Genomic DNA, 15,526 nt, shown 5'->3' with positions numbered 1-15,526 from the left:
GAAACATTTGTGGAATTTCTGAGTGGAATTTTCAGGCAAATGGTCTATTCACTTGGCTGCAATGCTTTAGTGCGACAGACCAGTTCCAATCAGGTTTGGCAAAACGTCTCTAAATGACACCAACCTTGGTTTCATCACACTCAATTATTACAAAATTTTTCTTAATAATGCTTCCTTTATTTTGAAAACAAGTTGAAACTACTTCATGTCTTCACTAACAATTGTAGGGACGCCGACTCTACTTTTAGGCTGCATTCAATGTGAGGGCTTTGCAATCGATTCTGAAGTATCTCCGCTTCTTTTCTATATGATCAATGTTAACTTATCAGCATATTGTTTGCAACAATCTTTCAATGAGCCTATTTTAATGAATCAACTTTCTTTTACACCCAAATTTTCGACTTTACAAAATCAGAGAATATTTTGTCCCTGTTCCTCAGATTTTTAGACTTCTACACAGTTACTTTCCAAATTGAATTTCCAAGTTTTGAATTTTAATACCTCCCAAAAATATTGCCTAAATAAAATTTATCTGAGGCAATCTACGCTGTTAATCTCTACATTTCGATACAATTTTGTGACATTTTGAGTGTGAAAAAAAAAATCCATTGAAAAAACAAACCTATGATACGTGTTGGTCTCCATGAGCTCCTCAGTCGATAGCTTTTCCAGAACTGGTACTAGTTTTCGCTCAACTTTTCGTAGTTTTGGTGGTTTTGGTTTATTAAAAGAATCGTCATTATCATCTTTCGATTCACTTATGCTATTTCGCCTTCGTTTGCTGTACCTGGATGTTGGCGAATCTTCTGGTATATAATCTCTATCTTCTTTTTTCCGCTCTTCTTTGTCTGCGAAGAAACCAAAAAACAAAAAGTTGAACTTTCATTCCACGACAGGCAAAATTACACATAAATATTAATGATATTACTAGCGCTTTTATTCTACGCAGGGTGTATCAGATCACCTTTACCAGGTTTTTCCTCATTATTCTGGGGCATGAGAAGTGTTCGGAACTAGACTAAGTGTTGACCTTGAAAACTTAAAATTAGTGAGTTTGGCAGCCTTGCTTCCCTTAATCTCCAGAGAAGGTTGTTGGAGACTCCACATAAAATCCAAGATTCTCCTCAAAATATAGAGATAAGTTGCTTACAATACGGGAGAGCAGAAAATTTAAAGGAAATTATCAGTGTTCGAAACTCACCTTTGAGTTTCAGGAGCCATGTGGCCCATCAAGCTCAATTTTTAGGGGCCATCGCAGATTAATTAGGGGCCAAATTGACTTTTTGTCTATATATCACGGCATATTTTGTGAAAAGTCAGACGCAAGATGTTTTAGTTATAGAACTAGTAGCTGTTACTTGTAACTTTCGAAAAATTACCGAACAGGAAAATTAGAATTTTTTTTTTTGGGGGGGGGGGGGGCACTTTTTAGGGGTCATGTTGGCGCAGAGCCTTCATTTATTAGGCGCATTTGGCGCCTGTGAGTTTTGAACAGTGGTAATTAACTATGGAATAATGAGGCCATAGCATGATCCGGGCATCGCAAAGTAGGTGTTTCTTGGATCATTTTTAACGAGAAATATGTTTCCAAACTTGCTCTTGCAAGTTGCCATCAACTACTCCAATGTCAAACTGGTTTCTCTGTTCTTTGTTACAAAGGTGTGTCTGAAGCAAAATTCACATTTGTTGAATAAAGTAGTTTGTTTCAATTGGTAATTTTGATGTCTACTTGTTCGTTATTTTATGAATTGTACTGTAGCTCTAAAAATAGGAGAATTCCTGAATCGCATTAGTGTATGTGAAAAAATTTAAATAAAATAACAATGTCATAATTGCCGCATTAATAGCTAAAATTTAGCCTATTGTACGATTATTATCATGCCAATAAATACAAAACCCTTAAAGCACCAGGGGTTTTTGCACCGAAGGTTTGACAATTTTCTAACAATTTTAGAATGATGCAGACAGTTCAACCCTTCCCCATTCCCATTTTTACCTAAAACCTGATGCCCGATTATTTCCCGCTTAGGACTTGAAAAAAAAGTTTCTTGCATAGCAAAAATATCAACATACAGACAGCTTTTCCCTTTTATTTCCTATTTTCAAGGGATTTCTTCCATTCTACTTGAGCTGACGAACGGGTCCACGGTTACTAAGTTTCTGCACCCCTAAAATTTTGGCCCGCGTAGATTTGGGCTCTGATGAAGCATTTCCAGGACATTATATAATAAGATTTCTAATGTAAAGCGAAACAAGGAAACAATACCTTTTTTCCGCCTGATTTCTCTTTCTTTGTCTCTGGCTTTGAAGTATTTTGTCCTACTAATGGGCTCATCATCTTCACTATCAGAACTTGACTCTATGATTGGTGTTTTCTTGTTCCTAGTGCTGAGCCTACTACTTGTATTATTGGATACAGGTTCTGGTGTAACCGGTTCTTTCTTCAATTTTTGAGATGCCAAAAGGTCCTGCAACAAAGCAAAATTGAAAAACAAATAGAATCCATAGCTTTGAAATGAGGGTGCAAAATTTCCAAAACAATTAATTTCGCAATTGAGACCTTCCCTAGTGTAGTCGTTTTGAGAGTATGTGCCATAAGCCAAGACTGATAGGTTCATTTGTCAGCTACGTTTGCAAGCAATAAACTGCTACCTGCAGGTCTACAATGGAACTGATAAAAAAAAAAGTAATGTTATTGAATGGAGATGGTGATCTTTTGGAAAAATGATTTCAACAAGTCGATTTGATTTTTCAAAGGATTCATACAATTTAATTATCCGCAGAGGACATTTTTTCAACTTTGGAGACCAAAAATTTAAAACAATCTCCTGAATTACATCATTGTCAACTTCCCCTCTTCTACCATATACTCGCTTATTATTTCCCCCATCTGGGCATGTTATTCCATCTTTAACTCTCTTTGTTGTTGTTTTACATTGTAGCTCTTTCTGAAACTGACTCATTGATTAAAATTGTCAAAGTACTTTAAGCTAAGCATGGCACTGACAAGTAGTTGCACTGTTCTCTTGCCTTCTGGTTGCTTGTATAGTTAATGCTTTTGCTTTGTCAATATATTTATTTTTAGTACTGATAATGTAGTCAGGAATTGCACAATGCATTTGGTCATATTGCAAAAGTAATTAGTTCAACAAAAATCGCATCTTGGTACATAATTCTATACTCTCAGCATACAAGATAAAGCGTAAAGAACCTGTTGGGGGGGGGGGGGGTGTTAAAGATAACACTAGCACTGAGTTGGTAAACAATGATTTTTTTGACACTCATACTTCCATAATCTTTCAGAAATCCTTGCAAAAACACTGACAAATAATGCCTGCTAGTTAGCGTATTCTCTCCTATCATCCGTTTTATTTTAACTAAGACAGTTTGATAAGCACAAAGAAGAAGAAAATACTTTCATCTTCAATTCTTAACAAAAAGGGTAGGAAAGTATCATACCTCTGCTGTTAGCCTACATAGATTGACCCGCGGCTCCTTCATTGGTTGATTAAGGTTTCTAATTGAATTTACACTGGTTTTGCTATCTTGACTTAGTAAACTAGGTTCTTCTTTTAATTTGACTTGGCTAGGCGCAGTGCTTGCTTGTGCTGGAGAGGAGCCTGAAAAAAAAAAAAATTAACCACTTTAAAAAATTCAAAATAATTGGGTGAAACAACAAAACCAAGAAAAAGAGGTAACAAACTACGAGATTTAAATCTTAGGCAAAAACAACAAAAATTGTACAAAAAGTCGAAATAATGAACTTGAACCCTCAAAAAACTGAAAATAAAAGGCCAACACTCTTCATTTCTGCTTTATTCGTTCCAGTGTTTAACTTGATGATAGAAGCCTGAGTTGGTAAATGTAACAGAAAAACAACAGCGGATCAGTGGGCCAATTATTGAAAGTTTAAAGCAGCCAGATATATTGCATGCTTAAGATAGGATTATGTCTTGTCGTATCGGGCTGACATAGTTTCAATAAACTGGTTGCAGTTGCATGATTAGCTGCTTGGACCGATTTGGAAAAAACAGGATCAGAGCACACTAAAGATGATCACCCTAAGAAAAAGGGTGCAGAAAGGGAGGAAGAATTATTTTGCAGGTGAACTATTTTTTAAAGTCGGAGCGGTGAATAGAAATTGATTAATAAAAATTTTACAAAAAGATGTCATAATGCCAGATAATATTGATCTTTCAGGGATAATGCTTGGCATATGTTAAAAAGAACTGACAAAAAAATTACCTGGTGCTAGAGCAGAAGGGAGGTTTGCCTTCGGAGTGGTCAGAGGCATTGAGCACGACTGGGATTGCGAATTATCTTTGGGAAAGCATGACTCAGAATGTGCAGATCGTGGAAGTGGCCCAGGCATGTGCTGCATCGTGCTTGAGCCAGCGTTTATTGCTATTGATTCGCTACTGTTCAGCTGGCCTTGCGATTGACTAAAGCTATTATCAACTAGTTGTTCTGGTTTGATATCACAGAAGGGTGACGCAAGAAGATCACAGTTTGTGCTGTTGTGATGCCCCTTGTCAGACATAATCACAGAGGCACGTTGGTTGGTCACACCCATGGGGTTCGAACATGACATGTCATCTGCACTTGCATTGATTGATGAGTTTTCGCTCTTCCAGACAGGTTGCGTTGCTGCAAAGAAAAAATAAGGGTTTTAAAATTCAGTACTAGAAAGCAAAATTTTTCTGTAGATAATAACCGTTATTTGAGGTGACATCACTATGGGGATTCTCCGTTACATCAAATTGAATCCAAATAATAGAAGCAGCATTACTTCTTTTAGTCCTACTAATGAGAATTGATACATTAAAGAGGCAACACTAAAAGTGTCCATGAGCCCCTGAACAACGTTCCTCTCTCCCTCTCTTGATTCACTTTGGAAAATGACATTTGATTCCAGTTCTGTTTTGTACATGCTTATACCTGTTACATGCATGGTTCGGCAAATACCTCAAAAACAATGAAAGAGGCTTAGTTTCTAGGGCTGTGCAAATATTCGCAATTCCGACTATTCGCGCCGCGAATATTCGCTTTGTCTGCCTTGCGCACTATTCGCAAATTGCGAATAAGCACGCTGTCGCGAATAGTGAATTTTTGAACTGACGTTTTCAAATATTCGCGCCATCACGAGGAACGAATTTTCAAATATTCGCGCCATCAAAAATAACGAATTTCCTAGTGGCAATCGTACAACGTTGCGAGGACCTGCGCAAGGCTTCAGCTTCCACCCGAGACATCTCCAACGGCGGATCTCCGTTGATCTTACCGACTTTGCCGAGTTTACGAACAGCGAGCGCAATTGCGATTGGGGGAATAAGCAAAGAGCCCAAATTAAGGATTGAAAGACACAGAAATGTCTGAATTAGAAAAAAAAGTTCATAAACACATTTTCATTTACACCGAAAAAAATAAAATACTAAAATGTGTCTGGTGTTCCTTCGATACTAGCTTGACTGCCCGCACAGTTACCTTCAAATCCTGGGAATGTATACGTAACTGCAGGGACAGTCAAGCCAGCATCCAGGGATCTTCAAACACATTCTTAATAGCCTAGGCTACTATCATAGCATTTCATTGTTTTCTGTGCAGGTGAATGAGCAAATATAAAATTCTTAAAAAAATTATCACGTTTTTTTTGTCGACTTTGGTAATATTCGCGAATTCTGACAATTAAAAAAGTCATTTCAAATTTTTCGTTTTACTATTCGTAGCTGTAAATAATTGACTTAAATTATTCGCTATTCGCGAATAGTTGCCGAAATTATTCGCTATTCACTTCGTTCAGAAAGTTCACTATTCGCACAGCCCTATTAGTTTCGAAAGGAAATAATGAAACTAGTGTTGAAATTTGCTGGAGATGCGAGGCCAAATGAATAAGCTTACCTGAGGGCTGTTTGAACACGTTGGGATTCTTAAGTAAAATCGCTTTGAGGACTTCAGGTACATTCTGATGAAGGAGATTCTCGCCGAGGGAATCCGACCCAGCATACTGATCTTTCAGATCTCTGTAACGACACAAATTATTTGCATTAGAAAAGAATCTGGCTCTTGCCAAATGAATGTTCACCATTAACATTAGTTAAACAGCAAAAATCCACCTGGCGTCATTTATACGATCTACCTTTAATTTGATCAGTATTAAAAGGACTTGTTAATATCTCACATTGGAGTTGATTTCTACACTGCCTGTTATGCGAGTCGTTTTCGACAGAAGATTTTCAGAGAAAACAAGTAACATTTTCTTCTGCTTCAGACCTCAAGACTGTGACGACTTTTCACAAACAGGTCACCGACTCCGGAGATTGCTCCACAGAGAGATCATCGATTTTGGAGACGTTTTTAGGATACTTGAGGGTTCTTCATTGAATACTCACATTCTGATTTCTTGATCCAACTTAAGTAAAATTGCATTTCTGGAAAATTTGCCTTCATAGATTCAGGTTCTTATCCTCATGAATAGTCATGTACATAAGGATGTTTCAAAGAAACTGATAAAGAAGGGGCAAACATCCATGCAGTTTAATTGTCAGAGATTACTATTATTCTTCGTCTATTCTGGGCCTTATTGTGCTTTTGGACTGATTACCTTGACCAAGTTCATTCATGCTACTACTCTACCATAGATAGATACTGCTCTTGTCAGGAGATTTACGATAGGAAACAAGAGTTAGGCACTTACATGTGAGCGGAGGATGTTTGACTTAAAGCTTGCGTTAACTGCGAGACCAGAGTGTCATCTCGCAAATTCAGCAAATTGACGGCTTCTTCTGCCACTCGCGGATGAAAGAGGAGCGAGCTACTTACCGTGTGCGGCATGGCACTCGGTAAAGGCAGTTCACCAACCACTGAAAAATTGAAAAAAAAATGAAGTGATTGCATTCCAAAAATTTTGGATATCACATATTATTTACTATCATTTATGTGATATATTTGAGGGTCATTTGTTCTTTTCCATCATATTTGACTTTTTTGCTAACTTTATCAGAAGCGTTGAAATCCAGCGATTGAAAACTCTGAATTTTGAGCTCTGAAAATTTGAAAATTTAGAAATTGAATTTAAAACTCTGTCTTTGCAATCAATGACAACACTTGATTCTTATGAAGCACGGTTGCGGTTTCTATAATTCCTTCAGTTTAACTTTCCCCTGACTAAAATTTCTCAGTTTCCTGGCTTGCTTGGCCTTTGAACAAAACTTCCAGTTAGGTATTTTCTTCCTTTTGACTGTGCTGACTTTGGCTGAACTTTGGACAAAATTTCCGCTTCTAGTAATTTACACCATGGAGAAAAGCCTTCGGAAGTTGTTCTCTGAGTGGCACTAGTGAAGTTCCTCAGCCATTGCGCTACTCTTAAAAATATCTGATTTTCCTTGGCTTTCCGCATTGTTGTGAATTCCCCGACTTTCCGTGTTTCCCAGGCCGCTAGAAACCTGGCATGGTACATTTTTTGAGGAACTAAGCTCAAAATTAAGCAAAGTCTCTGGGTTGATTGGGATGGAGCAAGGAATATTATTTACACGATTTCGCTTGTGGTCTTTGAAACATTTCACAATGGGAGGGAAGGAAGAAGTTTTTGGTTTTAGCTGAAGGTTTGCAACAGCTGAATTTAAAGAAAAATATATTTCAGTGCAAGCTTGTATGCTATTATTATTAGATTAGAATTTAAATAAAGATTTATGGAAAAAACTTGAAATTTTGTAGATGGGATACTCGTAAACTGACCCTTAGGGGGAACAGGGCACTAGATAAGCGTTGATGTATTTACTCCAGGAAAATAACGATTTGAGAGAAAATAAGAGAATTATATTATAAGGCCTTGTCCACACAAGCGTTGTTCGCGAAACTTAGTTCGAGGAACTTGTTCCTCTTACTTACTAAAACTTATTCCTCTAAAACCCTGAACTTCCCCTGTACTCCAAGCTTCTACATATGTTTCTTTTGATGTGAATTTGTTTGTGTTGGTTTTTTACGTCCTTTACATGTCTTGACATTTATTTTTGTTACTTTGGCGGCCGTAATAATCTATTATTTTGCAATAATTGTGTAGTTTTATTGAAGTTCCAGTTCCAGTTCGGGCGAACTCGTGTGGACAGCATGCCTCGTTTTAAGGAACAAGTTCTGGAAACTGAGCAGTTCGTTGAATAAGTTCCTCGAACCGTGCTCGTGTGGACAGGGCCTAAGACTACATTCAACTTACCATCGGAGAGGCTGGTGATACTGGCCAATGTAATAATTGGCACACTTGGAACTTCTCCGTTCATTTTCGTCTTTTAAAGCACATCGCTGGTTAAGTAATGGAGAGTCTGTAAAAATTAATTTGAAAATTAAATAACTACTTTTATCTACAGCTGATACATGAAAAATATTATTTTCAAAGATAACAAACAGCAGAGAAATATACCATAGAGAATGAGATTTCTTACAAGCTCTTCTGTGCTGTATCAGGTTGAAAAATGAACTTTAATACCTGAAACTTTCTCCAGACTTTTCGTTTTCTTGACTTATGACTTTTTCTAAAAAATTCCCTGACTAATTTTGGCAAAATTCCCTCTTTTTTTTAAGAAAAAAAAAACAGAAATTGATTGACTACTTTTGGAGAGGTGAACTTTGCGCTGCTGCATTCATACAGGACTAGGGACATATAGTTTCGGAGAATCTTGGAAATATTGTTACTTACATACTTGCTAACTGTTTGCCTGGGTAACAAGTACACCTAAGAGCGGTCTCCTGCAGGCTGAGAAATGACTCCTGAGCAGCTATTTGCAAAAATGATCTACAGGGTGTCTACAAACGCAGGCTCGTCAAAAATAAGTACTTATACAGTGCTTTTTCAGTACATTCTCAAGAACTTCAATACCTCCGTCAACAGAAAAATTTTTTTCAGACTTTTTCAGTTCCTCCAGTTGACGAAATTCGAAAAATTTCAAAAATTTGAAATTGCGATAAAAATGACAAGAATTAAAAAAATTCCGGACCTTTTTGCGGAATTCCACACCTTTTCAGTGCTTCGGACCGCACTTACAAAATCAGTAGTATTCCGGACTTGTAGACACCCTGATCTATCTATAGTCCCCCCCCCCCCTAATAGCCGATGAAGAAAAAAAATCATACCTGCATTAGATGAAATGAGGTGGTTAGTTGACCTGATAGGTAACTATCATCCATGATGGCATAAAGGTTAGAACACAAAAAGCTGAAGAATAATCTGATGAAACAAATCAGATATGTTCACGTCAAGAGGAGCATAACTCTGGAAACGTACATCTGAAAAAAAAAGAAAAACGTTTGGTAAAAGAAATTAGACTGATCAAATACAATTAGGCTACATTTTAATATTACAGTGGAACCCCAATTATCCGACAGTAACAGACAGCCGGGTTGTCAGATACCGATAATGTCAGATGATTCAATATACTTTTCACCTCGACTTCCAAGCCTTAAACACACCTACAATGTGAATGTAAGCAACATATAAAAATTCAAATGAAGTTTAAATTGTAAAATATGGTTAAGTAAAGAATTGTCTTATTTTGCCCTGCAATTTTCAAATTTTGGCAAGCTCTGTAATGATTTGACGAATCGAACTCGGACAAAGGCCATTTTTCCATACTGCATATATTAGCGAGTGTAAAATACACCGTAACTACGGTGTTGGATAATCATGTCAGATGTTCAGGTTTTCATTGTATTTGATATGATATACTTAACAATTCCCTACACATGATAAGATTTAAAGATTGAATTTACTGTGTACTACTTTCGATGACAACAGGGCAGAAAAGTAAAATTTTTCAGCATTTCTCCAAACATTATTCAAGGAAATGTCAGTGATCTTGGAGAGCTTCTAATCTCTTACCATGGACACGTGAAAAGGATAAGCCAAATGTTGTATGCGGTGTATTGTTTACGCCGCTGCGCAACAAAACACTCAACATACTAGACATAGCAGCAGTGCAACATCTTAGCAAGAAAACTTATGTCAGAATACTTACTTAAAAATTTACTTTTCAGACCCTCTTTCTTCAAAACTAGCATATGAAGAATTCAATTTTAAAGCTTGTTTTTGTCGGGTTGTAAAGATCACAACAGCAAATATTAACAAAATTTAGCCTCTTAGATTTTAGATTCCACTTTAAATTCCTTTGGTTTTACATGCAGGGTCCTTCAAGCTGGATACTCCTCTGGTTTGTCAGACTCCAGGTTCGGTAAATAGTGAAAAAATATGGCCGCAGACACAGGAGGTGAGTGGGAAAAAATGGGGGAACCTTCCAGAAAGACTATATTTTTTTTGGTCTTCGAAGGGAAAGAATCAAGAACTCCATAAGAAAATAGGGAAAGCCGATTGAATTTGGAAGAATACATGGAACTTTCTGCGCCCCTTGCAAGGTTGAGTCAGGTAAAGGTAACCTTAATCTTCCTTCATGACCAAGAGAGGGGCAATATTGGTCAGCTGTTCCTGAGGTGGAGTTTTTATCGCCCTTTACACAGCATAGAGTGCGCACCTTAACACTGGGCTTTAGTCTTCATGTCTCGCTCGGCTAGTGTCATTGTACAATAACATTGGGAAAACCCATTAAACTAAAGTGAATATTCGATTTCGTCATGGTAGTAGCACAGCTGTCCTGCCAAACCAATGAAAAGTGTATAGCTCGCCAGTGAGGTTCAACTGAAGCAGGCAAAAAAGAGCCCTTCTGGCCAGGAGTAGAGTAATGATTGAGCACACTACCTTACCATAAGACCTTGTTAAACTGGAAGGAAATCTGGGCAGTTGGAAAGATTCCCTCCACTTCTCTCTGGAATTGCCCCCATCCCTCAAGAAAACTAAGCTTAGAGCTCGCGCATTGTATGTTCATGACATTGTACGACAAACGTCAAAGTATTGTTTATGTCACCATTCACCTGTGGTGCCACCTGATTACATGTATTGGTCTGTTGAGTGGTGCGAATTCAGAGCTAATTGGAGATTGACGTTTGTCTCAACATACAATGCGCAAGCTCCAGTTCTATGTCCCCGCTTCTAAGATAGCTATTACTTATTTAGATTAAAAAAACCCGGGAGATTATCATACACATAACTTAGCATATTTAGAAGATTGTGGCCTGATGGGAATTTTAGCTGTCAGTTAAACCTTTATTTTATAGGAATATTGGTGTAGATAAACCAAACAACTATTTGTTCGGAACATACCTAGCCAATCCTACTCTGTGTTAAAGTCTGGTGCAACAGCAAATCCAACTGATAGGGGGGGTCAGAAAAAATCCATAAGTGTCAGAATGAAAACATGCTTTGGAAAGATCACAACTACAGTGGATTTGTAATGACTCTAACTAAAATTATGTTGTTAATGATGTAATTATGGTTATATGTCCGGGGAAAATTCTAACAGCTTAAATTCAATTACTTAATTGAGGAAGGATTTGTAACAGAGATGTCCTATATTCTTTGGGAATCGCTAAAATAGTCACATTACACATCTGACAGGAAGCTCATGACAGATCTGCTGATAACCTAGTTTTTGGCTACATACCACGTTAGGATACCGCAAAATATAATGTCATTAATGAGGGTAGTGGCTCTAAGATGCAAAACTGAACAATGAGATTGGACAAGAGTGGAAAAAATTTCAGCAACATCCCTATTGATAACTTGCCTAAAGTTGAACAAGTGCCGTTGGACGGGGAAAGTGTTCAGTAATGGTGGCTCTCCAATGACACTTGGAATGATGAAAGTGATTGAGCCCAAAAACTTGATGTTAGTCACACTTACAGAGCCTTGCTAGTTATGAATGAGAGGTAACTATTTTCTTGCATCCAAAACAAGAACTGTAGGAGAAATAGTACTGATAAGTTGGAGATAAAATGTTAGTGACATACCTAACCTCACATGATCACTGATTCTCGGCTGGTTCTCTTCGCGAGATAGTGATGCTCCATAAAGTAAGATGTTCACTACGCCATTGGTGGATTGACAAACGCTCTATTTATCAAACTATTTAGCAGAGAAACTACGACTTAAACTTCCTGGAGAAGCTCAATTCTAGGTGATAATGGCCAGATCAACTGCTCACCCCTCTCGAACCCAATGGATCCTGGTAAGTAGTTCATAACAAAATAATCTGAAATATTACCTGCAACTACCAGCGGTAGAAATTGATCAAATCCAGGTTGCGCTAGTTCAAATAATTCGGCTCTTTAAAAGGCAACTGCACGAATACAACGGGAAAATTCGCCCGAAATCCTCGTCTACCATGGTAAATAAACGGTCAGGTTAAGAATGCAGGAGTCAGTTGGCGGAGAATTTACCACTCACATAAATTGTTGAACTCTCGAAACTAGCATTTATGTAATCCGGAGCACAAACTAGAAACAATAAGTCAGAGTTTAATATGAAATACAAACATGATTGTCATTGAGATAAATTTATTCAAACCATTATTATGTTTGTTTTGACCGTAAAATTTGGAAATTCGGAGTTGGATTTCACATAATGAGGGCAACTTCACATCATTCCCGGCCGATATTTGAGTGAGACGCAGCGATTAAAAACCACAATCCAAACACACACTCAGTTTTACGATGAAAATTCGCACTCACTTGGGGTTTTATTTTCATTTTAGTTCCATGTAAAACATTTGGGCCGTTGACTTACAAGTAGGGCTTTCGATAGGCAAGGCTGAAACGACGCGCGAAGGAACAACTGGCTCTGTGGTACGGTGCAATAGTTCCTCAATTAACTGAACTAATTTGAGAAATACGGGTAACGGAACCTACAATTTTTAGCGGCTTAAATATAAAATCACAAATTTAAGAAAAGGAAATTCATGACAAAAACTGTTTGGGCCGTAGAAGGAAATGAAAAATACAATAATTAAAAGTACGGAGCTGGCGGAGGGATATGCAACTAGGCACTACTTCTAAGTTTCTATACACCATTAGCCTCTCTCACAGGTCTTTAAAATGGAGAATAATTAGTAAAACGGGAAATGAGATGACGTTTCCGCTGAAAGTCCCGTTCCCCACAACATCGTAATTTTTTCCCTTACGCCATAAAATTCATCTTAAAAGCTCAGAATTTGATTTTCTAGCACTGACGGTTGACATATACAGGCAAATTCATGATTTCAAAGGCAAATCATACTGAATCGCGTATCATATTGGTTCGTGGTGGCTTCCGGTTTTCGCCGGATTCAGAATTGAAGCCGGCATCGCTGGAAGCTTTTCGAATTTCGCTAGGTATTGTACTTTTTTTTAAAACTTTCTCCCCTCATCCCTTTACCACCGGGGATTTAAAGGTTTGTTTCCGAAGGATATCCTTAGCGAGCGGAATAGTGTCCCGACTCTGGTTTGCATCTACTTTGGCCACTATCGAATGTTTTAAATACGCCGTAGAATACTGTTCTACGTAGGTATAGCGCTGCAGAATGCATGCTACAACGGCTCAGATTTGCAGCCCCCTTCCATATAAAAAGTGAAAGAATAAGAATGGGTAATACTAACAAATAAACGAAGCGGAAAATTTGAAACGTTAGCAATATAGATGCATAATTACGTGGCTTTTCATCACCAACTATCTACTGTGTAACTGGAAGACCTACTTTTCAGACTACCTGCGATGGGGAAGGGGTTGTGTAATATTTTGACGTATGACGTTCTTTGAAGGAATGCACGACATAATTACCTATCGGAGTATAATTTACCGTCTGTTACTAAGCCTAATTTATACGGTTTAAAATGAATTATACCGCTACAGAGCCGGATTTAGGGGGTGGCCACATGGACCGCGGCTCATGGGGGCAAATTTAGGGGGCGGCAAATGCTGTAATTTTTTGAAGTGTCGGCACCACGAAAAAAATCTGAATCGGAAAAGAAATTACAAACGAGAAAAGGCGAAAAAATATATCATTTCCTGAGGGTTAAAAGTATAGTAATTTCCGATTTGTTCGTCTTCCGGTGATACAAGAGACAGCGCCTTTCATTATTAGTCTAGTGACTTGAGATGAAAAGAGAAGCCCTCGGCGCGCCGGTCAGCATGAAACACATTTTAGCGCCTACAAGACTCCGTGAATACTTCACGCATTGCGTCAAACGTGGTGCGGTCAGCGTCAGCAGCGGTTAGCGTGAAACTCATAGCGCCTACAAGACTGCATGGATACTCCACGCATTGCGTCAAAAACAGTGCGATCAGCGTCTAGTCAGCGTCAACAGCGGTCGGCGTGAATCGCATAGCGCCTACAAGATTGTAGAAATACTTCACGCATTGCGCCAACACAGTACGGTTGGCGCGGTGGCGGAAATTAAAACCATTAACCCACATTCATGTTTATTCTTTCATAATTTGCATGTTCATTCTTTTCTTAAAAATGAAAGGCTTCGTCCACACAGATATTTTTACGGAACTGAATTTTCGCGTTCCGTGAACTTTTGCTAGTGTTAACAGAGCTTTCACAAAAAGTGTGCCCCAAACGATTAAACGCGTCTTATGCACTCCTCTGGCACGTTCACTTGATAGTTTGTATCGATGTTTCAAAACGAATGAGAAGGGGCGGCTAAATACAAGCGGCCCATGGGCGGCAAGTAGGTAAATTCGGCCCTACTCCGCTGGAATTTCAGAGGGTATGATGGTAAGAATAACAAAATTATTTCATAGGTAATTTGACGCGATTTCTTTGAGAAATACTTCCAAACTCGCGACATTTCCATCGCATTCCGTCAATCGGACAAAAAATATGAAAGTCTTTGATTTTTTGTTATTCTGCGCACCATTCCGGGTAGGTACATAGGTATACCGCAGCAGCTTTGCGCAGGCAATTGTGTCTGCGGAGTCGAAGGAAATCCTCGGTGGAACCGCTTCCTACCCCGCCGCCCAATTTGGGCGCGAATGTACTCGGGCGGCCCAAATGCATTCGCAACATTCGTACGATACGTCTAGCGAATAATCTTCCTAAGGATTATCGCTCCCAGAACCGACTCAAACCCACCGCCCGTAAAAACTTACGAGGCATTGCAAATTATTAAACCCTTGCAAGTCCTTAGATCTTCAAAAAATTGAAGCGATCGCATGAGACTATGCGCGGTGCACGAAAAAACATCCCACCCCAAAAATATTTTTTTCATGTTCGATTTCCAAGGGGGAAGAGGGGTCACAGATCCAAAAGTTTAGCGTTACGCATTTTAATAACGCACTGAGGTTGACTTATGGCTCAATTTTAACGTCCCCACTTTATGAAATCTTTCGCATGAGTTTTCTCATCTTAAGATAACATTTAACTTAAACTATAAAAGATAACGTGAAACTTGAAAACTGAAAAGTCGGATCGTGTTTATTGGGTTTTTGTCTATCGTTCTTAAAAGAAAAATAAAGGAACGACGGAAATTTCGACACACGGTTTAGCCTCACCGTCGGAATCGTTGACAATTACCTCGACCGGATTTTTTACCCGAAAAATGTTTTTGAGGGTATTAATAGTTTTTTGACACCCGGTTTTTAGCTCCACCGTCGGAAGCATGGGGGGTT

The 15,526-nt window shown here is 38.4% G+C and overlaps 1 protein-coding gene across 2 annotated transcripts in view; it reads right to left on the bottom strand.

The window, feature by feature from the left end:
* Nipped-B (Nipped-B cohesin loading factor) overlaps positions 1–12,878 on the bottom strand; it is a 28,831-nt gene extending 15,953 nt beyond the window's left edge. Inside the window, exons 1-10 of one of the 2 annotated variants that reach the window (XM_019057762.2) lie at positions 12,607–12,878; positions 12,141–12,372; positions 9,124–9,276; positions 8,210–8,315; positions 6,695–6,860; positions 5,899–6,020; positions 4,246–4,647; positions 3,460–3,620; positions 2,267–2,468; positions 623–848 (exon numbers count right to left, since the gene is read on the bottom strand). In XM_019057762.2, the coding sequence (XP_018913307.1) occupies positions 623–848; positions 2,267–2,468; positions 3,460–3,620; positions 4,246–4,647; positions 5,899–6,020; positions 6,695–6,860; positions 8,210–8,273 (1,343 nt within the window). In that variant the 5' untranslated portion in view covers positions 8,274–8,315; positions 9,124–9,276; positions 12,141–12,372; positions 12,607–12,878. Of the gene's footprint in view, positions 1–622; positions 849–2,266; positions 2,469–3,459; positions 3,621–4,245; positions 4,648–5,898; positions 6,021–6,694; positions 6,861–8,209; positions 8,316–9,123; positions 9,277–12,140 lie in introns of both variants that reach the window. The other variant, XM_019057761.2, reaches the window with a different exon arrangement.
* Positions 12,879–15,526: the final 2,648 nt, after the last annotated feature.

Source organism: Bemisia tabaci, chromosome 6 (genome assembly GCF_918797505.1).
Source record: "Bemisia tabaci chromosome 6, PGI_BMITA_v3".
Classification (NCBI taxonomy): Eukaryota; Metazoa; Arthropoda; class Insecta; order Hemiptera; family Aleyrodidae; genus Bemisia; species Bemisia tabaci.
Note: the sequence above shows the minus strand (reverse complement) of the source record. Positions and strands in the feature narration are given on the sequence as shown.